Source organism: Onychostruthus taczanowskii, unplaced genomic scaffold (genome assembly GCF_017590055.1).
Source record: "Onychostruthus taczanowskii isolate IOZ18803 unplaced genomic scaffold, ASM1759005v1 scaffold29, whole genome shotgun sequence".
NCBI lineage: Eukaryota > Metazoa > Chordata > Aves > Passeriformes > Passeridae > Onychostruthus > Onychostruthus taczanowskii.
The window spans coordinates 5607825-5635423 of record NW_024500239.1 but is presented as its reverse complement, the minus strand read 5'-3'; the positions used below and the strand labels follow the sequence as shown (position 1 = coordinate 5635423).

The window sequence follows — 27599 nt, the reverse complement described above, 5'->3', positions numbered from 1 at the left end:
AATTCAGACCAACATGAAATTCAAGGTATAAACCATGAACAGCACTATGCAGCTCTCCTGAATTCTTGCACTGTAGGCACTTCAGGTATACAGAATTTTAAAAATACCTGTCAGCAGCTGATTTAATAGTGCTAGCTGGTGAATTCTTGAATAGGCATGGCTAGCAAGCCAACTGAGAGCATCAGTTCAAAGGCTGAAGAAAACCAAAGTGATAGAGGGTCTCAACTTTGTTTTTCCAACTGGTTTTTAAGTAAACAGCAACCCAAATAAACAGCAACCCAACAATATTACATGGATTAATGGATTAATATTACATTCACTGACTTCTCAGTAGTATATATAAAATAACACTGTCCTAAAACAAACTTCAAGTTTACATACTGCCTGCAAGTTTACCTCCCACAACATTTTACACCAGTAGAAGTTTAAACATGTTCTGCATAACCCTGAAAAAAATGCATATGCAAATAACACTGCAGAGTGAAAGGAATCCCACTGTCTCTTACAAATCATCAAGGGCATTTATTTTAATTCCCATGTTACTGCAGAGGTATGCAAATAATAAAAACCATGAAGATATCACAGCCTAAATTCCTCTACTGAAGTCTCATAAAACACTCTCAGGAACACGAGTGCCTTTTATATTTCTATCATTTCTTCTGCACTCTCTTCAGAGGGCATCAAAGTTCTTGCAGCAAAAAACAACCCCTCTATTCCCCCTGCCAAGGTTAAGCAAGAATAAGCAGCTGTTTTGACCGGTCTTATCACCAGTGTCATCTCAACCTCATGAAGTTCAACAAGGCTAAACACAAGGTCTTACACTGGCGCTGGGACAATCTGTGGTACCAATGCAGGCTGGGGGATGAATGGATTTGGAACCAATCAGAAAACCAAGCAGAAAATTACTTGGGGGTACTGGTGCAAGAAAAATTGGACTTGAGTCAACAACGTGCTTGTATCCTGGGCTCCTCAAAAGCAGCGTGGCCAGCAGGCTGAGAGAGGGGATTTTGCCCCTCCACTCTGCTCTGGTGATACCCCAGCTGGAGAGGGGTGTACAGCTCTGGGATCCCCAACAGAAGAAGGACATGGTCCTGTTGAAGACAGCTCAGAGGAGGGCCATGAAGATGGTCAGAGGCATGGAGCACCCTCTGACCATGACAGGCAGAGAGAGCTGGGGTGGTTCAGAAGGCTCCAAGGAGACCTTACAGCAGCCTTTTAACATACAAACGTGGCTTAGAAGATTAGGAAAGACTTTTTACCAAGGCCTGTAGTGGAGAGGTTGACATTTTTAAACTAAAAGAGGGTAGATTCTGATTGGATTTAAGGAGGGAATTTTTTTACCATGAAGGTGATGAGGCACTGGAACAACTTCCCTGAGCTGTGGAAGCCCTATCATTTTAAGAGTTCAAGACCAAGTAGTTTGAAGAACCTGGGACTTTGAGCAACCTGGTCTAGTGGAAGGTATCCCTACCCACAGCAGGAGGGTAGAACTAGATGGTCTTGAAAGTCCCCTTTTAACCCAAACCCCTCTCTGATTCTATGATCTACTCTAGACACCCACTTGAGTAGCTTGTATATGAAGATTAAACTCAACCTATAGTTATACACAGCAGCAGAGGCTTTGAAAATACCTCCTGGAATAATGAACTTTTAGCTGGGTAATACAATTTCTTCTCAGACTGGCTAACTTGGGGCCAGTATAGTAACTATATTTAACATTGGAAGGGAGGAAAGTTGGTTGAACTCCAAACTTTTTTCAGATAAGTCAAAAAACTGTATGGATTGACAGTTAAAAGCAACCATTGTGAGAGAACCAAAACAGAAGTTGGTCAAGAAGTTTGACACATCACAGCAAACTGCTTCATGTAACACCTCTTTCAAGTGTGATCAACATTATGTAGCAAATGCAGCCTATACTGATATCAGATTTGTACAAAATGTTTCCTATAAAAAACTAAGTAACAAACAGCCCTGAAACAGGAGTAGGTAGGTCATGATAAAAGAAAGATATGAAATATTGATCAGTTAAAGAAAAAAGGGCTGGGTTTGGTTCTAGAAACATGAGTTGTACATAAACCAAATGTAATTATGTCAAAGGCATGAGGAAAGCTGCTCAGACTACAAGACGGGCTCCTCATAACCTGCCACCTGCAGAAAATACTGCTCTACAAACAATGAGAAGAATTTTTCAGAATTATGCATTCTTGTTCCCTCACAGAATGCTAAGAGTGACAGGTACATCCTCCATGTCAAGTAAAGTTTCGAAAAAGCAGAGGTAATGGCAACTGCAGTATAGGACTCTTTTTCAAGACTTAATTAAGCTTGTAATTAACAGTCAGGGTTAAAAAAAGAATAAGATCATAACTTAGCAAGGAGAGGAATTTCACTAGTACGTTGAGTGACAAACTGAAGGAAACTGTGATGCTAATAAGCAGCAAAGATTATTTAACCATTCCAGCACTAAATAATTGCCTCAGAACACAAATACAGCAGGGAGCATTAACAGCCCAATAAAAAAGACTTCTAAAATAAAGAATAAGCAAAGGTTTTGCTCCTTACTTTTAAGCAATGTTTAAAACAAAGATAAAAAATTAGACAAGTTAAATGGAGAAAAGGAAAGACCCAGAAGTAACTTAACAAGGAATTTTCTCTGTAACAACCAACCAAAGAAACCCTAAGAGTCTATAAAAAACTGAACTAGTAATACTTGCAACATTTAAGATGTTTCAGATTACAAGAAATTGCTTTTCCCCTGCAGTCCATCCAGTTGGAACCAGACTAGAACTATTTCCATTTTTTTTTTTTATGAAGGAAACACCAGCCAAGTCCAAGAACATCATCTAAGGCCTCTATCAAGCTTAACACCTCCCAAATATTTAACGTGTTATATTCTGATCATATATTTCCCAGTCACCAACATCTGTGATGTTTGGACAGGAGTTAGCAGCTGAAAAGAGACCCGCAAGTCTCTTTGAACAGGAGCAATACGTTACACACTGTTTACCTAAGGATTTACTGATCAGGTCCTAGAAAGGAAACAGTCCTTTTGATGGCACTCACCCTCTGTTTAATGAGAGCTCTCACATTATTTCCATGGAATGTTTATCTTAGATTTCAGACAATCGGTTTAAGGAGTGCCTCAAGAATCTGTCAGCTACATTCTTTTTTGACTTGTTATGAGAAGCCACAGAAAAATAATGGCCTTTTCTCAAAAACTTTACCAAAACTAACAGATATAGCCATAGTGCATCAAGATGTACTTCATATTTAAGGAAACTAGCTCAGTTGTGGCAATTTTTGAGCAGCTGTTTTCAGATCTTTTTGAGGGCCTTCAGATACTGACATTTAAGTCATTATATGCTTCATGCTCAGGAAGCATCATGACAGCACGCTTAGCTAAAAATATTCTAATGTCTATTTATTGTCAGTGTAATTAAGTCTTGCATGACAGAATTAAGTGATACTTGAAGAGACTGGGTTTCAGGAAGTATTTATAGACATCTATAAATAAAACCAGAGGAAACATAGCTATTTCACACCCCCTGCTACAAACACAAGAGTTAAACTTGACAAGTCATGTTTGGAATATGTCCTGCCTACCTCCCTCCCTAGGAAAGCACCCACGTTGTATACAGGATGATTTAGACTCTCAAGAGTAATATTTGTTACTGCCTCTTGTGTGGTGGGTTGACCCTGTCTGGATGCCAGGTGCTCACCAAAGCCATTCTATCATTCCTTTCTTCAGTAGGGAAAGGGAGAGAAAATATAATAAAAGCCTTGTGGGCTGAGATAAGGATGAGAGATCACCAGTTACCGTCACGGCTTAAATAGCCTCTGCTTGGGGAAATGAAATGAATTTATGAGCAATCAAATCAGAGCAGGATTGTGAGAAGTAAAACACATCTTAAAAATACCTTCCCTCTATCCCTCCCTCCTGGCCTTTATTCCTGGTTCTCTACCTCTTTTCCCCCAGCAGCACAAGGAGACAGGGAGTGGGGGCTGTGATCAGTCACACACTGTTTCTGCTGCTGCTTCCTCCTCAGCAAGAGGTTTCCTTCTCCCACTCCAACATGGAAGACAGTCCTCCATGAACTTCTCACACATGTCCTTACCATAGGCTGCAGTTCCTCACAAACTGCTCCAGCACGGGTCCCTCCCACAGGCTCCAGTCCTTCAAGAGCAGGCTGCTCAAGCATGCTCCTTGGGATCACAAGTCCTGTCAGGAAACCTGCTCCAACATCAGCTCATCTCCACAGGTCCTGCAAGGAGCCACTCCAGCGCAGGCTTCCCACAGGGTCACAGGCTCCTTCAGATACCTACCTGCTCCAGCATGGATCTCTGCATCCCCGTGAACCTGCATGGGCTGCAGGGGGACGACTGCTTCACAACAGTCTGCACCACAGGCTGCAAGGGAATCTCTAGTCCTGCAACTGGAGCACCAACTTTGGTGTCAGTAGAATTGTTTGTCTCATATTACCACTCCTCTCTTCTCTGTTGCAATTACTTCTGCACAATACCTTTTCTCTGCTCTTAAACACATTCTCCCAGAGGCGTTACCACCATCCCTGACTCCAAGACAGACCCATCATCGGCCTTGGCCAGTGGGTCCATCTTGGAGCCATCTGACATTGGCCCTGTCAGACATGGGGGAAGCTTCTGGCAGCTTCTCACAAAAGCCACCACTGTAGCCTCCCCACTACTAAAGCCTTGCCACACAAACCCAAGACACTCCTATTCACCCTGGAAAAGTGAAGGCTTTGAGTGACCTCACTGCAGCCTTCCAGTGTCTGACAAGAGCCTATAGGAAAGATGGAGAGGGTCTATTACAAGGGCATGCAGTGACAGCACAAGGGGGGATGGGTTCAAACTGAAAGAGAATATGTTTAGATTAGCTATTAGGAAAAAAAAAAAATCTTGACTCTCAGCACAGTGAGGCACTGGAACAGGTTGCCCAGAGAAGTGGATGCCCTATCCCTGGAAGTGTTTGAGGCCAGGCTGGATGGGGCTCTGAGCAACCTGATCTGTTGGAAGATGTAAGGCCGTGTGTTGGGGGAGGGGGGGGGGGGGGGGGGGGGGGGATTGGAACTAGATGACCTTTAAGATCCCTTCCAACTCAGGCCATTGATTCTTTAATTTTATATTGACCAGCATTCCTGCTAGAAAAAATTCAAGATCTTATCTCTACACAATGAGGATTAGCTGCCTTACAGTAAAAGCTCCTCTTCCATTTTGTGTATTTTCTGCTTTCTACCTTCCATTAAGTTTATAATGGTAGAAAATTTGGTTCTTAAAAAAAGTAATACCAGGAATGAACAGTCTTTGCTAAGAAAATGTAATAGCACTACATACTGGGAAAGAAGTTAAAACCCCTACAAGAAGAGTTCTGTAAGGTAAATTTAGTTGGATTTAATACAACACAGAAATCTTGGTCAAAAAGGCCTTTCCCACACTGGTTGTACTTTCATTAGCTCATCTCAAGTTTGGGGGCAGAGAGGATCTTCTAATATTACATTTTAGGAACTGTCTCTCATCAGGTCTTGCACACTCCTTGAGGAGGACCAGGTCTTCAGACTCATTTAGCCAGACAGCAGCACACATTGTTCCAACACCCACATCTGCTACAGAACACAGCCATGCGTCAGAGACAGCGGAGAAGCAGCAGCTGGCATTTGACATCCTGTCCATAAGGGCTACGAGCAGAACTGCCACACAGACTTCTCATCACAAGATGAGCCTCAGGGATGGTAGGAAGTGAACAAGGACTACCTCCTTACCTGCCCTAGAAGACAAAATTCTGTTAAGATTAGATGCCTGTCCAGGCACTAATGGAAATCTTAAGCATTTTGTACCATTTCAAGCACTAAATTGTTTTTTAAAAGTTCAGCTAGTGTGTGGATTTTTGGAATTGGAAAATTCATATCTTTCTATTAATATTTAATTTTGTAGAAAAATTAAGCAAATAAACTTTGCAGAAACTCTATTTTTGAAAGTTTTCAAAGGTTGCTAACTCCTAATGCTATAATTAGCATTAGTTACAGTTAACTTACAGTTCTTAAGTTAACTGTAAGAACCCGTATTTTTTTTTATGCTAAAACATTATTTCTGACAATTGCCCCTGCTTTATGGGTTATTGAACCAGTACAGTTTCTTCAACGTGTTATTATGCAAAGGGGCAATCAACCCTTCTTGCAGAAGTCACATGGACCTCAACACATCATTCAGGATGCTGAGTCAACACTTTTGAGAAAGATTCCATGAAATGAAATAATCCAGCTACCTCCAATTTATGAATTTTCCTCATAGTCCCTTTGGACTGGTGTCTAGAAGAGTGGTACAAATGCACTGCATATCCAAGACTCCTGAGTACTTGGACTCGTGGCATTGAGACTTGTGGCACTGTACCTTTACCTGGAGGCTTTTTAAAAGTATCTTCTCATTGGTTTTACACACACCTTTTATAAAAACCTTCAGGAAAGCAAATTAAATAAACAACTTTAACAACCTATAGGCTGATTCACTTATCTGTGGGCAAATGCAAACAGGCTTAGCAGAGCCTCAGGCAATCCTTCACATGCAGTGTCTAACAAGCTGGTAAACCACCTTTGAAAAGGAAGGAGGAACAATCCATGACCTGCAGTGACAAGCAGGAGCTGCCAAGCACCACAAGAACAGCCTTACCAGCTTAGATCACTGGGATACCTCACCTAACATCTTATATCCCACAGTCCTCCACATGCTTGCCTAGAAAAGATCATGAGAGTTAAACAAGCAAATGCAACACGAGCTATAATGCCTTTGTAAACAGATTTCCAGCTAGCTAACTGCAAACTGTACATTAAATTTTAAGACACCACAATACCTAATTGTACACTTCTCATAAGCACAATACCTTCACCAGCTAGAAATATTATCTGGAAGAGGTGAAAACAGTACTCTTCACCTACTTCACATCCACGCTTAAAATCTACTCTTTGTAATGTTCACCAAGAAAGAAAAGAGTACAATTTCAAATTCAAATACGCACCTCAGATTATTAGTACCATTCCTACATACATGTTAGACATTCTTGGAATTCTTAAGAGATCAAAAGAAAGGATTCAACTCAGAACAAGACTGTATTACAGCAGTGAATACCCTTTCTTCATGCCGAAAGCGTTCCTAGAAAACCAAGGAACTTTTAAATTTCAAGTTCCAAACCAAACAGCATTGAGAAAATTATTAGCTAAAATGTGATACAGATGAACTTGTTCAAATGCAGTGCAGCAATTTGATGACACCAATTTATTTCCTCCACTGTGGATTATTTTTGGTTTGGGGATTTGCATCGTAGGTTTTCTTCGGTTTTTTTATTTTGGTTGTTGGATTTTTTTTTTTTTGGTTTTGTTTTGTTTTTTTTTTTTTTTTTTGTTTGTTTTTTGTTTTTTTTTTGTCCAAAGCAACAAGAACTCTGAAAACTTCAGGACTTTTTCCCCCCATGGAATTAAATTATTTCCATTTTTTTTTTAATTGTGAAAAGGAGTATCAGAGGGAAATAAAAAGGAATGAACCCAGCTCACTATTTTTGCAGCCTGTGGATTCTTGATATATGTAGAGGATTGAATTAATGTTATTAAAGTACCCTACTGTAGAGGAGAAATACGCTTTCTTTTTAATGTTCTCTTTTCACAGACTCCTTAAAACCAGGGATCCCCACTGATCTGCAGAGGTGAAGCAGAAAAGTAACAAAAAACAACCTGCATTGCTGCTATCCTCTTTTTTTCCCACACATGGAAGAGGAGACCAATCCCTGGAAAATCCTTAGCGAGGCTTGACCAATGATCAAAGGTACCTTGTTTACTCTTATTCCCACATGGTGTACAAGTCAGAGGACTGCCCCACCATTCACCCAAAAAAGGAGTCTTCAGAATTTCTACAGCAATGAGTGACCATGGAAAAGATCATCATTTTCAGACAATTCAAATTCAACCTTTTTTCTCTTTTTTAAGAGATGTATGCAAGTTCACAGAGCTGGCACCAAAATTTGTACCTTTGAACAACTTGACATAAGTTGGCAAAGATAGTTTTTCAAACAAGGTCCAACTTAACTTCTTCTGATAATACAATACATGCATCAACAAGCACACTGGACATTATAAAACATGCATTCACCATTACAAAATATGTTCAGAAGTAAAACTGGCTTTCTAATTCAACTGTTGTCTTGAAGTTTGAAATGTACAACTACCTCGCTAGAAAAGGTGAGAACAGTCTAGTAGACCAAATAATTGGGTTTCAGGGCATACCAGGCAGTACATTTTCCTCCCCTCCTGTTGCCCCTCACTACCTTCTTACCCAAATAGCTAGATTTTATAAACAAAGCAATTCCTGCTTTTCATTCCACACCTAGAAAGCCTGGACAGGATTAAGCTTAAGAAAATCCAACTCAGAGGGAAGTTCATTGTTTAAAGTGTACTTTCAGATGTGGTCAAAACAGATACAGACATGTTTTCAGCACCAGAGAGATTCAAGTCTCAGAAATAACTCTATTTACTAACATAATCAGGTAACCTCAAAACCAGAGACTGCCAAACAGTAATTCTGGCTTTTCCCCCTAACTTGCTGTTGTTGACTTACCTAACCTTGTACTGATTGTGTGAACAATGCCTGACCCAGCTCTGAGCTGCTTATTCAAAAAAACCACCACTACTGTGGAACTAAAATCTCAGACATTGTAATAAAAGATGTAGCAGGGACAACACATTTATTTCACCTGCAACCGAGAATTCTTTCTATTCAAGCTGGATTGGCTCCTGAAGATGCAGAAAATGTTCCTTGTTAGTTCATAAGCAGGTTGCTTTCCTGCCATGAATACCAGCTATTCAATCCTCACTGCATCTTCCCGACGGAAGAGTTCCTGCAGCCTCTTTCAGAGAGGGCTTCCTTAGCAGCATTTTGATATCCCACTTCAGTTCAGAGCAACACCTGGTATTCCATTTTGAAAAGCACAGACTTGCTCTAGGGATTAACTGAGAAGTACAGTATGCTCTGGGAAAGGCTATGCAAATCCAACTACTATCCACCTACAGGAGTGCAAAACAAAAACTTAATATAATCCAGGAACTATTATCTTATTTATGCTAAAGTGCCTGTATGTTCTTTTGATTGCTTCCTTGAAGAGCTCCAGGGCAATAAAAACTCATTCAGTTGGAAAATTTAAGAATATTTAAATGAAACATAGAGCTACAATACAGAATCTTTGGTAATTAAAAGGGAATGCTCCATGCTACCTCCTACATGTTAAGTGCTTGCAACATTGGACTGTATTACCCTCCTGCTTGTAAACATTTTTCATGTCTGTGAATAAACAAACAAACAACAATACTATCATAACCCCCATGCTGAAAAGATTATGTTACTACAGAACAACTTTGCTTTACTATTTGAAAATAGGATTTGTGTGTTTCGAAATGGTTATATTCATTCTGTTTAATAAAAAAAAAATATTCTGTAAGACAAAATAAACACTTTTTAAATTTTTTCTATGCACATCTGAAAGAACTTTGGGATTTGCTCATAAAGTAATTTTGTGATTTGTGCTTAGGAGTGATCTTACCATTTGACAATTCATTTTAGGCATACTGAATGGATCATTTCTTAGTTGTATCTAAAGTAGAGTAACAGTTATGTTGGCTCTAGAGTCTATATCACTTCTCAATTACCCCATTAGTTTTAAACAAGGCTATTAATGAAATGCAATATAGCTCAATAACTAAAAAATAGACTTTAAGGTTCTATCTAGCAAGAGTTATACTTTTCTAATGAATTAAGAAACATAAAATACATCCATGCAGAAAGCCACAGGCTCATAGTACCACACAACAGTTTTACTAAACTATAATCAGAGTTGTTTGCAATCATTAATTCATAAATCATCCCTTGGGGATTTCCCTACCTAATCTGTCTAAAACCATCTGTTAACAATGCTGAACAGCAAGAAAGCTGCTTCAATTCTTCTTGTGCATGATCACAGAGAGGCAGTTTTGATTTAATGCTCATTCTACTGGAGAACCACAAAAATTTGTTTAATCTGCAGAAAACTCATTAATCAGATCTCAAAAATATGAAAGATACTGAAAAAGAGCAATTGATTTTCAGCTATGTCAGTAAAAAGCATCTTCCTTCAGCCACTTGAAATGTTAGTCTGACTCATTTATCACATCAAAGACTAAGATATTGAACATTATAAAGCAGTAGCCAAGCTTAACTCAAAGCCAATTTTACTATCCAAAGGTTCACAGAAAAAAAAAGCCTGAAACCACAGCTGTTTCATCACAGTGCTGTTGCTCATGTGATAAAATGTTCAAGTGTAATTTTCCATGTAAAGTGGAATATAATTAGTGATAGTAACATCATTATTTATTAATGTAACAAAATAATTTAATTTATCTCTAAGTTATTCTAAGGTACTCCTGCGCTCCCCAGCATACCTTATAAACCACAACTGTAAATGATTATCTATTTCTCTTTCAATGTTTCACAATGACCTAACTTCAATGACTACAAGCTGTCAATTAAAAACTAGTCTCGTTAAAAGGAAACCTGCAACCACATCAGCCAAGAAATACAATTGATACTTTGAAATTATCACCTTTTCTACATCCAGATGACAATCTCCTAAGATTAACTCTTCTGCATAAATCAAAGTGAAACAATCAGGCTCCTTCAGAGGCACAGAGCACCAAGTGTAGGCTGAGCAACAGCTGAGTTTCTGCCAGAAAAAGAATTTGCATGGAGAGCAAGATGCCTAACACAAACCAGAAGCTCACAACTTAACCCACAACACCTATGGAACTGCAGGGAGAAGAGGCACGGAGTTAGTGACTAGTTGGAACCACAGAGGTGCAACTCTGTACCCAGGCAGCACCAAGTGCTCCTGGACCCACAGCAGCCACAGCATATGATCCACGGCAGAGTTTCTCTGCTGTACAGGATGTAACCCTTCTGACTTTAGCAGGTCTGCCTCCCTCCATACAAGTTACAGCACAAGCCTTTACACCACAATTCATAGTTTTATTACTCAACAGTAGTGCCAAGTTTCAAGCTGAAAGTGAGTACCAAATTAATTCATAAGACAGAAAATTCTGCAAAAGAGGAGAAACAGGTTCTCAAAGCTTTCAAGTTACCAGGATTTTTAATGCACGGAAAAACAAAGACATGGTCCCAAGAAGCAGTTTAAAAGCAGAGTATGCAGATCTTTTTTATCCCTCAGATGCAATGAGCTAAAGACAAATATGGATCATCCTACTTTTTCCAAAAAAGAATTTTCTCATCCTCCAAAAAGAGCCATAAGGGGCAATGCACAAGCTCTGGCACCAGCCAACAATGTAAGAACAAGTCAGCACCTCAGACATATGAAAGAGAAAGACCTAGAGGTACCAAAAAAATGCCCAGTGAAAGAAGGCAGCCAAGGGATTTGCTGGAACAAATCTGTCAGTTCATCTGCTGCATGGGAAATGCAAATAAGTCAAAGTGAATCTGAGTTTAGACTGAAGGCTGAAGTTCAGGAAGGGAATGAGACTACATATATTCCTTAAGATTACTAATATTGTCCAGAGAGTATATGAGACACTTCTATTTAGACTCTAATTGAGAAAGAGAATGCATTTGATTAACAAGTTCAAAAGTAGGTATGTAATGAGCCTGTACTGCAATACAATACTGTGGCTACAGACATTCAAACATTAGCTTATACACAAGACTGATGCATGATGCAGAGGAAAAAACGACAGGGATAATGTGGTGGGGTTTTCCCCCCATTTTTGTAGACTTCCAAGAATAAAGAGCTAGTGATAATAAATTAGAAGCCTAACACTGCTTTTAATATAGGACTGTCTGCTTTAAAGCTGTTAGATAAAAACTGAATTTCAGAAGGCTCCTCTCTTCCAATCTCTCCGACCTATAAAGGTCCTTTTGAAGGGCTACACAGCCTTCTGGGGATCAGCCACTCTTCCCAGCTCTGTGTCATCAGGGAGGAGGCACCCGTCCCTTCAGCCAAGTCACTGATGAACAATTCAAACAATACTGGGCTCAGTATTGAAGTTGGGGGACACCACTTGTGACAGGCCTCCCACCAGACCCTGTGCCACTGATTAAAAACCCTCCGGGATCTGCTGTTCAGTCACTTCTCACACCACCTCACTGTCCACTCATCCAGTCCACACTTCCTGAGATGGCCTATGAGTATGTTGCAATAAACAGTGTCCGAAGTCTTGCTGAAGTCAAGGTAGGGAAGATCCGCTGCTCTCCCCTCATCCATTCAGGAAGCTGTTTCATCATAGAAGTCAATAGGGTTGGTCAAGCATGATTTACTTTTAGTAAACCATGTGAACCCCTTCTTGTCATCCATGTGGATGGAGATCGCTTCCAGAATGAGGTGTTCCACCATCTTTTAAAGGATTAAAGTGAGGATGACTGGCCAGTTGTTCCCTGGCTCCTCTTTCTTACCCTTTTTGTGGGCCGGGGTGACATTTGATTTCTTCAGTCCTCAGGTACCTCTCCCAGCCACCCAGACCTTCCAAAGACACCTGTGAGCAGCCTTGCTGTGGTGTCTGCCAGCTCTCTCAGCACTCATGGATACATCCAATCATGGCCCGTTGACTTGTGGATGTCAAGTTTGCCTGTATGTTCTCTAACCCAGTCTTCCTTGATGAGGCAGTAGTCTTACATTCCTTTACTCTGGTTTCCTGAGTTACAGATTCCTGAGGGCTGGTGTTGTCAGTGAAGACTGATGCAAAGAAGGCATTCAGTAACTCTACCTTCTGTGCTTCCTCTGTTACCAGGGTCCTGCCTCCATTTACCAACAGGTTCACACTCCCCTTAGTTTTTCTTTTGTTATTGATGTATTTGAAGAAGCTGACTTCCAAACCAGCAAATTCACAAAACAGCTTCCCCAAAAACACTGCTAGCATACGGACAAAATCCAAAGGCTGGTGTCAGTAGCACTGACAGTAGCACACTGAACTCCATGTCTGCAGTTTTACACTTCTCTTAAATCTCTTTCTTGGACAGTAGATGCTTTTTCAATTCCATGGAGAATAACATCAGTTCCACTAAAGGTACAGCAATGTACCAGCTATTTTAGTCCATTTCTTCAGGAGTTATAACCCTGGTGTACTCTGTTACTTCCTTACCACAGTTTTGCGGTATTCTTTTGACAGTAAGTAAGAAGAGAGCGGAGCAGTATTCATAATTGTGCTCAACTGCAAAAGAAAGTGAAACAATCCCTACTCCAGAATGTACCTCTGTGAAATACTCAGAGAATCTCTGTGGAATCAAAGTGATATGCAGAATATATGAAAATGTTAGATAAAATTAACTGTAACAACTTGCCAATATTAGATGTTATTCACTACGATTTTAAGGGGCTCAAAGATACAATGGATTGTATCAACTTACTCATGCAATCTCCTTCTTTTTAAAACCAGGTCAACAGTTGAGGTACAAATGTTGCCCTGACACTTGTACATGTCACATCAATACAAAAAGTTAAAAATAAGTAGTGGACACCTAAATAAATACGACATACTGGAAAAGATTTAACAAAGCTGTTTTTAAAGGAATTACTGCCTTACAAAACAACCAGATTTCTCTGCAGACTTCACCAATTACATGGATAAGAAGGCACTCCACTGAAAAAAAAAACTAGGAAACAATATTGACACAGTTTTCAAAAGACATCAGACAAGACTGAGAGAAACAGAAGCAGATCTTTTGTATGAATATTGAACTCATCAAGAGACAGAACAATGAGAAGGAAGATGAAGGATACCAGAAAGGGAATGATTACTTACTTGTAATAAAGTTACACAGAAACCTTTACTGCAACATGGATTATTACATATAATCATAAAGAGAGAGATGAGATAAGCAAGTAATAAAATGATGAAGATTTGTTGGTGATCCCAATTTATTTGGGACAGTAAAGATAAGAACTGACTACAGAACTGCAGAAACATCTTGCAGCACTGACCAGGGAACAAAATGTCAGAACAAAAAAATCACTGCAGATCAAAGTGATACAGACAGGAAAGTACAATCCTAGCTTTCCTTATGAAAGCTAGGTCTGAGTGACCATTACTCCTCAGCAGCATGACCTTTTGATTACAAAACAGACATCTATGAAAAAATCTGACTTGCTTATGATGAAAGCAATTTCCAGGATCATCTTCTCTAATTCCCTGCTCAAACCATGTCCAGTTGGAGTGTGCTGTTTATAGTCTTATCCATTCTGAACATCTCCAAAATTGCAGACTCTGTAGGAGCTCTGCACACCTCCAGTGTTTGGCCTTCCTTACACTGATAAAGGTCTTCTCTTATATGTAATTAAACTTTTCAATGTTCCAACTTCTGTCACCATACATGTCTGGGATCAGTCTGTCTCATACCTGCCATTAGGTGGGTAGCTGTGTACTGCAGTAAACTCTGCCAATAGTCTGTCTCATACCTGCCATTAGGTGGGTAGCTGTAGACCGCAGTAAACTCTACCAATGTCCAGACAAAAAAAAAAAATTTAAAAAAAATCATGCAGATTCAAGTGATACAGAGAGGAAAGTACCCAACATGAAAAAAAAAAAAAAAAAAAAAAAAAAAAAAAAAAAAAAAAAAAAAAATCATGCAGATTCAAGTGTTACAGAGAGGAAAGTACCCAACATGGTACTGTATCTCATGCTGCCTCACAAGTGCCAAACAAAAAAAGAATCACTTCTGCAGTCTGCTTTGTTATGTTCATACTACCCACCCCAGGTGCAGCTGGCCATCACTGCTGACCCCCATTGAACTTGTCCTCCAGGATTCCCATGCAAAGTTTTCCTGAGGACAGTTGATCCCAGCCTGTACTGCTGCATGGTGTTACCCTGATTCAGCTGTATGACTTGGACTTCACAGACTTCCTGTCATATCCTCTTTCCAGCCTGTCCCTCTGTCTAGCAGCCCTGGCATCCACAGTGTCAGACACTCCCCAACTTGCTGTAGGGAAGGTGACATGCCTGTTGAACATGCTGGTCTATGCTCAACCCAACATTCAGATCATTAATAAAGATGTTAAACAGCACTGGCCTCCATATCAGTCCCTGAGAATTAACAAAAAAAAAAAAAAAGCCAGAAAGAAGTTTACAGATTATATACAGACCTCTAGCTTGATGCACAATGACTATTCTAAAGCCATACCTTCAGTCTGAAAACTGCATCAGTGAGCTTCTCACATTATTAGGAAAACTTCAGCTGAGGGTTCTCTGAGATTTAATATACAACTACAGAAACTTCTGGAAAAACAGAACACTGGCAGAAAATTACATAATGTTATATAACATTTACTGAAATGAGAATTATTTTAGCTAGCTTCAGAGAAAGCAAGGAAACAATAGGACAGTAAAGAACAGGTTTGTTTCATTCAGCTCAAGGCACTGTTAACTCACGTAGAATCTAAGACTGACAACAACAGCATTCAAGAAGCATTGGTATCATGGGCTTTTTGTAGCTTAAATAAAGAAAAGCTTAAAAGCTTATACTTCTTACTATATAGGTCAAGTCAATTCCAAAACCTCTGGCAGGATCTCCTATACCAAGAAAATGGGAAAAACATGTTCAGTAACATATGGGCACACAATCATTCTCCAAAGTGCCTATGACAAAATGGGCTTTCTGGAAGTTGAGCAGCTGTAATCACATTGCTCTGCACTCCAGATGCTGGAGGACAGGTCACCTTCAACCATGAAAAGTGACTTTGTTCTTTTGGGAATACAGAAGTACAAGATTATTTGGGACGCAAGTAAATGGTCATTTAAGAGGTTCCACTCCGGCTCTGCCAAGGGCTGGGACACATTCCACTAGATCAGGTTGCCCAGAGCCCCATCCAACCCGGTCTTGAGCACTTCCCAGGATGAGGCACCCCCAGCATCTCTGGACAACACACTGCAGTGTCTCACCACCCTCACAGAGAAGAATTTCTTCCTAGCATCTAATCCAAACATATTTACTTTCAGCTTAAAGCCATTTGCCCTTGCTCTGTCACTACACACCTTTGTAAGAAGGTCCCTCTCCAGCTTTCTTGCAGGTCCTCTTTAGGTACTAGAAGGCTGCAACAAGTCTCTTCAGAGCCACCTCTTCTCCAGGCGGATAGATCTCAAAGTTCCCTCTTCTTCCCAAGTACCTGACTGTGAAGTTTGACAAATACCTTTTCTGCTGGTTCTCAGAATGTTTCCTTAGAACAGATGTAGACGGACAAACCCCTACAGCTGTGAAGGTACCTGACTGCTCCTACACTAGCAAACAGGTACAGAATGGCAGCTGCGGAAGCCACTGGTGGAGCCACATCCTGAAAAGAGCTTTTTCCCTGTCTCTGCTTTTCCTCAACTGTTTAAATGACTTGTTATTAAATGAGTCAGCACTGACCACTTCAAACACCCTTCCTGACGCATGTTGCCAAAAACTCCCCATTAAAAAAAATGAACCCCAAAATAATTAGACTGGAAATGGGTAGCAGCAGTGAAGGAGGATGTCTAGATTTTAAAGAATGCTATAGTATTTATGCATGGAAAAGTGAACTAAAGACACCTATCACAGTGAAGAAAATATTGCTTATTTTAAAGAAAATTGTGGTGCTTCACCCCAGAAGCCACGTTTTCTGAACTGCATGCCACATGCTTTGCAAACTACTGTGCAATGATTCTTTTTCACAGTTCAGCTATGTATACAGTGAAAAATAAGTGTTAGCAAATATGCTTAATACTGTGGCTTAAATTTGTCGTCTTTGTCATCTGTGACACTCTTAAAAATGGGCCACATCAAGGTCTGAACAGATCTAGTTTAACTCTGTAAATACTCTAAGTTTTAAAACCAATTTTAATTGGTTTAATAAGTGCATGCAGTAATGACTCTAAGGGTAATTTCTCCTGCTGGAAAAATAGGAATCTTATACCACTGCTGATAGCAAATGTACTCTGTTACAACATAGTCTATAAGAAAAAAAAAACCCAAGCTGCAAAATGCAACTAAAAAAAAGAATCAAACAAAACCAACCCTCACAATTGCTGAGGAAAAACAAGCAGGCAAACACATGTTTACAATATTACAATGATTACGATGTGCAGTACAGTACATTAAATAAGAATCAATGCGGGTTTTTTTTCCTTAAAGAAAAGATCTAGCCCCACATGAGAGGCTGAAAGTGAGTTTGTCAGACAAGGCACCTTTTGTTTCCTCTGCTTAAAATAAGTAGTGAAAAGCAGCAGGAACATTCTGACTATTTTTTCAGTAGTATACAAGTATCACATAGCGCTTCTCAGATTTTAACAAAAGGGGTAAACTGTGAAGTTAACTTCACAGTAGGAACAAAGCCCTTTGCAAGTGCATTTGGTACAAGCAGAAAAATAAAGTCCTGAGGGTTACTGCATGCACAGCTTATGCAGAATCTACAAGCAAATTCTGAGACTAAGAAGTACTCTATAAACACCATTTTGCATAAATTTCCCGAACAAAGCCAACCAGCGAGATCTCAACTGAGCAATCCAGATGGAACGGTACAGGCAGAACTGATAAACCACTACGGTAAGTGGGGCATTTTACCAGGCAGGTGTGGGGAGCTACTGCTGACTCCATCAGCAACTTCAGCCTGAATCGGATCAGAGCTCAGCGCTCGTGCTTCAAGGAACACACTTGTCTCGAGTCCGGAGCGCCTCAGAAGGAAAACAGGGAGCTCTGAGTGTTCACAAATGCTCAGACACACGGGATACAGGGAAGCGAAAGCCGCTCAGCCCTTCTGGAAGGTGCTGTCACAGGCTTTGTGGACAATGAAAAATCATACATGACACACTTCTCTGTGGGTTTCATTGCAAAGGTAATAAGATCATTTGTTGTTAAACACTACTCCAGAGAAATAAGAACATCTTAACATAAATCTGTTAAAAGTACAAATTTAGCACATACAACTAAATTCAGCTTTTACAACTGGATGTGTTTCTGACTGCTCTTAAGCTTCCTAAAAGAGGTCTCAATTTCATCTCAGTTGTTTTAGGACTAGAAAATTAATTTAACTTTACTTTGCCTTGGAAAAAGTGGTTCAATCCCTTTGAAAGGCTTTGCTGTACTGACTGTGACGTCTCCAAACAGAAAGAAACCCACACATTACCATGATGGGTACAGAAACACAATCACCCATCAGAAAACCTCCCTGTAGCCCAGACACAGAAATGCAAAACAAGGCTTACCACAGCTTGTTTCCAGATAGATTATGAAGATATATAAACACAATTTGACCTCACCAGGACTAGTTATTTTTGTATAGCTGTTACATATTGTTTAAAGATTTTGTACAGATAGGTCTTGACTTGCTAACTTTATTGATCAGTGCTTAAAGCACAAAAATCCTACACAGCAAACACTGTGCTGTTTCCAGACATTATTTTTCAAGAAACAAAATTCTAAGAAGTACGTCAAACGCCAATTTTGTAACTAAATGTCTGATAAAAACCCCAACAGCAACAACAAAAACACCAACGCCAAAGTAACTGGCATATAATTATTTAGCAGAGCAATGAAAAGCCCGATTTAGGGGGGTTTTAAGGTTCTTGAGCACTGTGCGGGACGTGCTAAAAGGTCACCAAGACAGTTTGCCCATTATCGAACCTCTTAAAAACCGGGCACTACCCCGGGGTGCAGCAGGAGCTCCAATCAATGCAACGCTCAGGCCAGACCGCGAAAACACAAAGCTCCGCCAAAGCCCCGGGAAGACGAGCGCTCTCTCCGGCGCCGAGCTGGGAGGAAAGGAGCGCGCTCCCACGCGGGCAGCCAGCAGGCGGGAGGCTCGGGAAGCGGGAGCGCTCGGGCGGCGGGGCAGTCCCGGGGCTCGGACCGCCGGCGGCACCGCAGCGCCCGCCGTTACGCAACGCTCCCCCGCGACCTTGCGGGGAACTTCGGAGTCTTTCTCGGGGACGGACGTGCGAGCAGCATCACCCGCACGGCACCGGCTCCGGCAGCCGCCCGCGAACGGCGGGACCCCGGGACGGGCGGGAGGGGGCGCGGCTCAGAGCACCGGAGACAGGGGGGCTACGGAGCGCCGCGACCCGAGCGCGCAAACTTCGCCGGCGGCCGAGCTCCGTCCCGGGCGGGCAGAGCCTCCCGGAGGTTGCGGGGGGAAGGGGGTGGGAAATCGTTCTCCCGCGGCGGTTTTCCTACCTGCGACACCAGCGGCACCAGCGTCTGCTCCACGGAGCGCGTGCGGATCTCCAGCCCCGCGTCCGCGCCCAGCCCCGACGAGGACGACGAGGAGACGCCGCTGCTGCTGCACGGGGACGTGGCCATAGCGGGGCAGCCGGGCCGGGACCCCCTCCAGCCGCGCCGTCGCCGCCGCGCTCCCGCACCGGGCGATGCCGCGCGCGCGCGCCCAGCCCTCCCTCCCTCAGCGGCCCCTTCCCCGCCCCTCGGGACGGGACGGATTTAAAGCGGCAGCTCCCGCCCGCTCGCCTCCCGCCCCGCCACGCAGCCCGCGCCGGGGCTTGCCGCCTACCCTCGCCTGCCGCTCCTTTCCCGCGCCTACTGCCCCCCCGTCTCCACCCCGCAGCCGGCGGAGGAAGGGAACCGGGAGTGGTCCTGCCACCACCGCTCCCACCCAGAGTTTCCCCTCCTGTCTCGCTTGGGGCGGGGGAAGGTCCCTGCCCGAAGGGGGGAAGCCGGAGCAGGCGGTGGCTGAGGGGCTCGGGTGGCCCCGGGGAGGCGGCAGTCCGGGCCGGTGACCGGCGCTGGGCTGCAGCGGCAGCGGCTGGCCCGGGAAGGGGGATCTCGGTCGGGAAGAGCGGGGCGCCGGTGTGGGGGCCAGGCAGAGGCAGCCGGGGAGCCGCTCATTTCTTCGGAAGGGCTGCAGTCACGATTCGCCTACTTTTGGTATCCGGGGGGCTGATGAGGTGTCTCAAACTAAACGCCATCGCCTTCTCTCTTAGAAACCTCACGGCGAAGGGGGAAAAAGGCTTTTTTTCTGGCTTTGGGTGATTTGTATTCCGTACCTGGCCACTCTTAGAGAGCCGCTATCGTGCTTATCCGGGTTTCCCCAGCCCTGGTGCTAAAGCAAGAACATCTGTGATTGATCTAGCCAAGAGAAGGGAAAAGTCATTCAAAGAAATAAAAGTGTTTTGGTTTGTGCTGTGGGGTTTGTTATGGGCTAAATTCATTTCTCCACTTTATTTAGTAACCTGCACTTGAAAAGTATCCGCACGTGGATGCTTACAGGTCCCATTTGGCTTGTATTTGGTACGGCTGATTCTTGCACAGGTTTGTCTGCCCATGACTGTGGGCAGGGAACGGAGCTCTTCTGGCTGCTATCCAAACCACCAAGGTGCCCAGCAGCTCCAGCCGGCGCTGGGGCCGCTCCGTGCGATGCCTGCGGGAGCCAGCGAGCCGGTGTAGGGTCTGACAGAAAATCACTTCCAACTTCCACGGAACTGCTTCATTTCCTGGTCAAAACTGCTCAGCTCTCGCACAACACAACCCTGTAATAGTGTCTTTGGCTCTTTTTATGTTTTAGATCAGGGACTTTGTATCATTTTATGTCTTCTAAAAGATTTCTGACCCTTTTTGCACATAGCATCTTTTCCATCATTTTGAAACACAGACGTGAGATAAAGGACAATATTTTTGTCCTTTAGAGTCCTATGGACTTATCCATATTTATTAAAAAAAGAAAATTGCCAGAGCTGCAAGTATAACACTAGATAACGATATGACCCTATTCCTAGCTCTTCAGGAAATTGGTTTCCAACATGGTCTCATATTTTCTAAAATGACATCTTATATAACATCAAGTGTTTCAGGAGAGAACTGAAGGTTTAAACCTGCCATGGTACAAAAACATCTGAATGATGGTGTAGACTTGAAATAAATGCTAGTCATGCTTGATTAAAGTGGTGTACAGCACACTTGAGATTCCTTGTTCTGTTTTTCTCCCAAACTTTTCATTTTCTTACAACATCTTTTGTTCTTTTTCAGGTAATATGTTTTTCTTTTTCTTCTCAATAGCCATATTCTAAGTTCTGGCAACAATTGCTTTCTTTTACATTTTGATAGAGTACTGAGGGCAGATATGGTTGCAGCCTCCCCAAGACTCTACACTGCTACAGAAGAGTTCTGGATCATGAGCAGAAACATCCACCAAATTTGTAATACCAAAGAGGAGTGCATTCCTTTTCCCTCTTCCCCCCTGTTATTCCAACTTATTGACTATTTTATGAATATTGCTGTAATGCAAATTAACTGTCGTCAGCATCTACAGATACAAATCCATTATTCATGTCAGAAATGCACTAGAAGGACATGAACACTTGGATGCACACGTTTATATAATAATTTGTTTATAATTTGACAATTTGTGTCACTTAATTTCAAAGACAGCTGCCTGTTGTCTTCAACAGAATAACAGATCAGACATTCCAGGAATGACATTTTCTCATTCGAAGCAGCGTTAGTAACAGAGGTTAATGATTAATGTTGAAGACTGTAGCTTTTTTTTTTTTTTTAAAAAAAAAAAAAAAGAAACACTGAGTTTAAAAGTGGCAAAAATAGTTTAAAGATAATTTCTTACACTTAGTGGACAAATCGTGTGAGCTTTGCAATGCCTTTCTGCAGACAGAAGTCCTGCTCCCAAGCTACCACTTTGTTTTGCTGCTTGCATTTTGCTTTCACTTGAGAAGCAGCATTAGTGGGTGGTGCTAGTGACAACACTGTCTAGCTCTCCCAATTCTCCTCCTCAGGTGCTTCCAGTCTGAAGTGTGGAAACTACTGCTCTGCTTCTGTAATCCTGTGCTAGGCAAACAGAGAGCATGCTGTAATGTTTTTAATATAACACCACACTAGCATGCTGCGGACTAACTTCTTTAAAGACACCTTGAGGAGTTCGTCAAACATCATAGCCTGGAGCTTAATTGTGCTTTTTAATTATGTTAAGACAATTTGAATGAGCCAGTATGATAGATTGCAACCACACCTTTGGCACGCCAACACATACCTCTGAGGGAGCGCACTGTGCAATCCACAGCAGTAGAACATTTTGTGTACAATCATCATCAGCCCGCAAAAGCAGTAGCCCATCACCCCACAAAGAACATCCCTGGTGGCTGCAGGGCGTGAGGACCACCCACTGGCCATGGCAGTCTCATGTTCCCACTTGAGTTATCACTTCAGTTACCACTGTTCAACTCTGCCTTTGAACCTGTAAAGCACTTGAAGTATGGAGGACAGGAGAAATGCCTAATGCACTGTATTTCTAACTTCATAACTTAGTCAGTGGCCAAGGGGAAGGAAGTGATTCATATCCTCACAGCATTATGAACATGTCAATTTGGTCCTCCTTGTGTTGTTTCCAGACTTCACTCGAGGAGGTGACACTTGCTTCTCTGTCCATGATCTCCCATGAGCTTAGGTCCTATGACTGGTGACAGGTTCCTACACAGAATATAAACCAGCTTTCCCTCATCCAGCTCTTCACTTTAATTGTTCCTGAGGTAGCTTTTGTGGGAGACAGCATTACTACCTAGCACGGTGCTGTGCCAAAGTTCTCAGACAAAAGTGCTGCTCCCCACACTCTGACATTCTGTCAGGGATGGCTGTTTTGAGCCTTTATGTGTAGTTAAGCCTCTCACTGTGGATGCTGACCTCTTAGCTTTGATGAGAATTATATGAAACATTCTAATGAGCATACTAAGCACATCTTACACTACCTGTGCCATGGCTTGCTTGAAGAAGCTGTCAGTCAGCCTCAGTTTGATGGAGCAGCTGGCACCTTAGCTAAGATGTGTGTGTTCCCTGGCCTGTTCAAAGCAAAACGAGATCAGAAACACTTAAACGGTTTAAATTATGCTCTTGCTAATCTGGTGATTTTGACCAGCATAAGGTTCAGCAGTGAACACAGAAGCCTTTTCCACATGGAGAAACCTTCCTTGGGAAGCAGGTTATAGCTGTTCCATATGTGCTGTTGAGGCACATGCAGCAAAGCAGATGCCATTTAACCAGCGAAGACGGGTTTGAACTTGTGAGCTGCGAAGAGGAGCTTAGCAGTTTCTGTCCACACAGAGCAGTTGGCCTAGGAAGCACAAACTGCAGGGAGAACCGGGAAATAATAGCAAAGGCCAGCTGATGGGATCAGAGGGCTTTTTAGTCAATTTTAATAATGAGTGCTTTTCAACACATACTTATAATGAATAAGACATAGGAATTAGCTAAATTATTAACACTTTGAGGATGAATTCCAAAGGGTAATTGGTCTTTATCCTCCCACAGAGAGCATCCCAAATATCCAGAGGTGAGAGGAAGCAGTGCCTCCATTGCTTCCTTATCTCCCAGCTGCAGTCTGGGAAGCAGAGCTGAGTGGGCTAAGTGTCAGATTGCTCCCTTTCTTTTTCCTCCAGGTGAGATTAAAGTTATAACAGTGTGGGAGGGGAAAGCACATCAATCATCCTTCCAGATGAAATTTAGAAATCCACTTTAAGATTAAGCTTTTCCCTCGATTGCCTCTAGTTTCCTCTAAAATTTGACAAAGTCATATTTCTTTTTTTTTTCAGTGGGGATGTTTTGCAGGCAGCTTGTGAAATCAGTAATTTTAAAGACGGCTAAAAAATTTAGGCTTTTGAGAAATGTCAAAAGATGGGAGACAAGCATTGCGTGAAATGTCTAATCCTGATTATTAGTGGTTATTAACTCCAAAGTGCATTACTTCTTTATAAAAACAATCAATCTTTTATGCTTGCTTCATGCCCCATAGGAAAAAGACTGCTTTTCTTTTTTTCTTTACATAGAGAGCATTTTATGTGACTCTACAATAACTATATTTGTCATTTTGTGAATTTACTAGTTTCACAGTGGGATTGCAACAGTTATTACAAAAACTATGAAGAAGAGGGGATATAAAAATAATGGATAGATGTATCTAAAGGACTACAAGCACGTGTCTATTTTTATCTGAAGGTTTTCCAGAGTACTGATATAATAATAATAATAATAATATATATATTCAATATATATATAATATCTGTGCCCATACAGCCAGAGGGTGATTTCAAGCTCTCTTTTCCTTTGCATTTACAAGGTGGTAGTTGTCAAAATCTTCAGCAAGTAACAGCTATTTGGCCATGCTACCAAATGTGATACACCTCCAAAACGCTTCTGTCCCCTTTGTCTGAGGAAAATGAGGAACCTTGTTTGATGGTCAGAGGCTGAAAGCCCACCATGGCTTCACTGCCTCTTTTATATGGCTCAAAAGAATACAGTCACCTGTGCTAGTTCTCCAGGAAGTCTAAGAACTCAGTATTTTTCATCTATCCCAGCTCCATCAAGAGACTTCTGTAATAAGTAGCAGTTTTTGAAAACACATCTAGGCACAAAACATGTTTCCTGTATCATGCTGAACACAAAGAGCACAGAAGCTTTAATCAACAAATCAAAATTAAAGAAAGAACATTAAAGTCAGGATCTGAAGGCTGTATCCCACATTTTCACTGGTGTTTCCTACCACAGCCACCTGCAGTGGTAGATGTGTGTCTGAGGTAGGGAAGAGCAAGGGAACAATTTTCAATCCTGCAAAAATTTGCTTTTTTAATGAGAATATGAGACTTTATTGGCAAGGAAAGATGTAGTGGATAATATCTAATGGATACTGCTAAAGTTACCCACAATTTCCATTGTAAGACCCATGCTTTTGGTTGAATATGAATATGCTGAGCCTTAAAATAGGTAGTATATACTGCAGAAGAAGCTGAAGCTGCTCTGTAATAAAGCCTGGGGGAGTTTTGTTGGTTTTTTTCCCTGTATTTAGAGCTTCCTTGTGCTCTCCTTTAATACATATTACTGATATATAGACTTGAGTCTAACAGTGACATTGGTGTGACAGCTTTTGGAGGTGGAAAGTCTCATCAGTTTAGCTTCAGCTGTGAATTTGGCCTTATTTCAAAAGGACATCTGAAAATACAGTTTCAACATGACCTGTAAGTAGGAATGAATGTGCAATTTTTTTAAATCATACCCTAGGAACAGTAGAGTGAAGGATTCTTTTCAGACAAGCACATATAGATTTATCAATGCATTGCTATACTCTTTGAAACGCAGTGCTGCTGTAACATCAGGCAAAATCCCCCAGATGATCAGTTCCCAGATGTTAAGCAAAAGTTTTACCTTCTTTCCTTGCAGTCTGTGAAGTTCTTCTTTTGCATGTACATATTTTTCAAAGGACTGTGGCTGAGTCTTATTCATTACATCAAGAACCTTGTTCTAAACAGGAGCTAACACCAGTTTTAGAAGGAGGCATGAGCAGCCTTGCACTATGCAGATACAGGATAATCAGCCCTCATGAAAGCTTTAAACTGACCTGTAGCTAGGATTGGGAATAAGCTTTTGATGCCAAATCTCTTATCGCTTTCAAATCTACAATCATCCTAGCACTCAGTGCTATTTTGTTGGTTTTTTTAACAGTTCCTATGGGTTATAAAATCAATATGGAGGATTAAAGGTTTGAAGAAATCTCTAGCCTGCAAAGTCTTTAAGAGCATTTGCCACCTAGCAACAGCCAGGAATGTGTGTTTCCTTCAAACAATCTGCAATTGTGTGATTCAGAAAAAACCTCCACAGTGTTTATAACTGCAATTGTAACTTATGTAGGAAGGAAAAATGCAGCAAAAGGCTCTGGTTACATCACTGACAAAAGATTTCATTACCATAAGAAGTCCCTAACAGGGTGACAAATAATGAAGATTAAAAAGAATGTGTGAGACCAGCAGAAAGGGAAACAATGATGTTCCCATTATAGCTGTGGCCTTTGCAATAAATGATATGTCAGCTTTTTCATTTTGAATTGTGCTGAATAACTTGGTGATTTTAATTCATCAGCAAATGAATACTTAGATTAGAAGCTATTTTCTTTTTCAAATGTGCATTTGCTAACTTAGTCCTGCAATAAATACCACACTCCTTGAAAAGTGTGATAATATAGATACTGCTTATAGATGTTAATGATTTAAACCACAGATACTGTGTTAGTTTGCTCAGATATGTGAGGAAAGTATGGGAATTATGTGAGAGGAAGCATAATTGCAACATGCATGAGCTGGCTGGCTATCAAAAGCCTGTTGGTCTGCATTTTGTGATGTTAATGAGATAGTAGGGGAAAATTACACAGATGCTAATGCACATGGGTTCTATTTAGATGATTATCATGCGTAAGTCTTTGCAACATCTAAGAATATACTTTATTGAGTATCAGTTATCCCAGTTGCTGTTTTCCTCCTTTTTTTTAAATCTCCTTAAAGGAAAGAACCTGGGGATATCTAAGGACACTGCATCTTCCAGACCGCCCTAACCTCCAAACCATTATCATCTGTTAAGGAATTGTTAAATTAACCTGGATCTGTTCTAAAATAATGAGCAGCTTATAACTTGTGTTCATAGCATTAAAATTCCTTATTAACAGGGTACTAAACCCCACTTTGTTTCAGTGTATGTTCTTTTTAAAACATGGGTTGTAGTTTCTCAGTTAACAAACCAACTTAAGCCCAATGAAGACATTACTAATACAGATTACTAACAAAATACTTCCAATGCTAAAAGATATTGTTGCTAACCCCTTGCAGGCAGCTGGTAGGATTCAATTCTGTTTCTGGCAGCAGGAGAGTACATGCTGAAGTATCAGAATTGGAGCAGAAAATTGTAAGTGCAGCTGAAATGGAAGGGGAAGCAGCAAGCTATTGCCAAGGGAGCAAAAGGATTTTTGAAATAAGTACATTCAGTGAGTTTATACTAAATACTAAAAGTTCCAGAAAGCATAATGTAAATAACTGAACATTTAGAAGTCTCTCTTTTTCAGTCATGTTCAAAGTACTAAAAGCATTTCTTAGAACCTGACATCTGTACTGAATTGCCAGGGCAATATCAGCCATTTTTGGAAAACATCCTACTGTAGACAGGTCCTAATAGGCAAAAGTTTTGAAAGCAAAATGAGGTGCTGCAGTGCAAGGAGAACATTGACAGAATGGATTTTTGCTGTACTTCCTAACAGTAGTCCTGACCTGGCAACTCTTCCATTGACGTACTTTGGAGTGGTGCCACCTGAGGACTGCACGTTCAGGTGTGCTCAGGACACTGTTCGTGTTCCTCAGCAGGAGAAAGTTTGCAGATCACAGGTGGAAAGCACTTAAAAGTTCAAGCTTTCTTCTTTGACAGTTGGTCTATTCTAGCAATCAGAATGTGAAATCTAATTGTGGGCTTTGGATAAGGAGAAAATGGTTTCCTAATCAATGTTTCTTTGATCCTGCCATAAAGGTTGGCAAAACCCCTGCTTTTCTGAAAAGAGGAGAAACCAATCAATGGGAGACAGTTTGTGTTTTCAGTTCCAGGATTCATGCCAGGTGTTTAGCCTACAAGTTGCTTCAGGATTCTCAAGACCTCATTTACTGTCTATGCCTCTATATGTACCCTTTTTGATTTCTCACAGTACTGTGTATCTTACCAAGCAGCATAATTAGAAAAATATCACTCTACTTTAAAACAGTGTACCTTTTGAGACTTAAAATATTATAGAGTGATATATAATTTAT

The 27599-nt window shown here is 41.4% G+C and overlaps 1 protein-coding gene across 4 annotated transcripts in view; it reads right to left on the bottom strand.

The window, feature by feature from the left end:
- CTNNAL1 (catenin alpha like 1) overlaps positions 1 to 19409 on the bottom strand; it is a 57214-nt gene extending 37805 nt beyond the window's left edge. For 2 of the 4 annotated variants that reach the window (XM_041408034.1, XM_041408035.1), the window contains exons 1-2: positions 19210 to 19336; positions 6679 to 6741 (exon numbers count right to left, since the gene is read on the bottom strand). Coding sequence is in view for 1 of the 4 variants with exons in the window: in XM_041408032.1 (XP_041263966.1) it covers positions 19210 to 19335 (126 nt within the window). In the remaining 3 variants the exon portion in view is untranslated. Of the gene's footprint in view, positions 1 to 6678; positions 6742 to 19209 lie in introns of all 4 variants that reach the window. The other 2 variants (XM_041408033.1, XM_041408032.1) reach the window with 2 other exon arrangements.
- Between the last annotated feature and the right edge of the window lie 8190 nt (positions 19410 to 27599).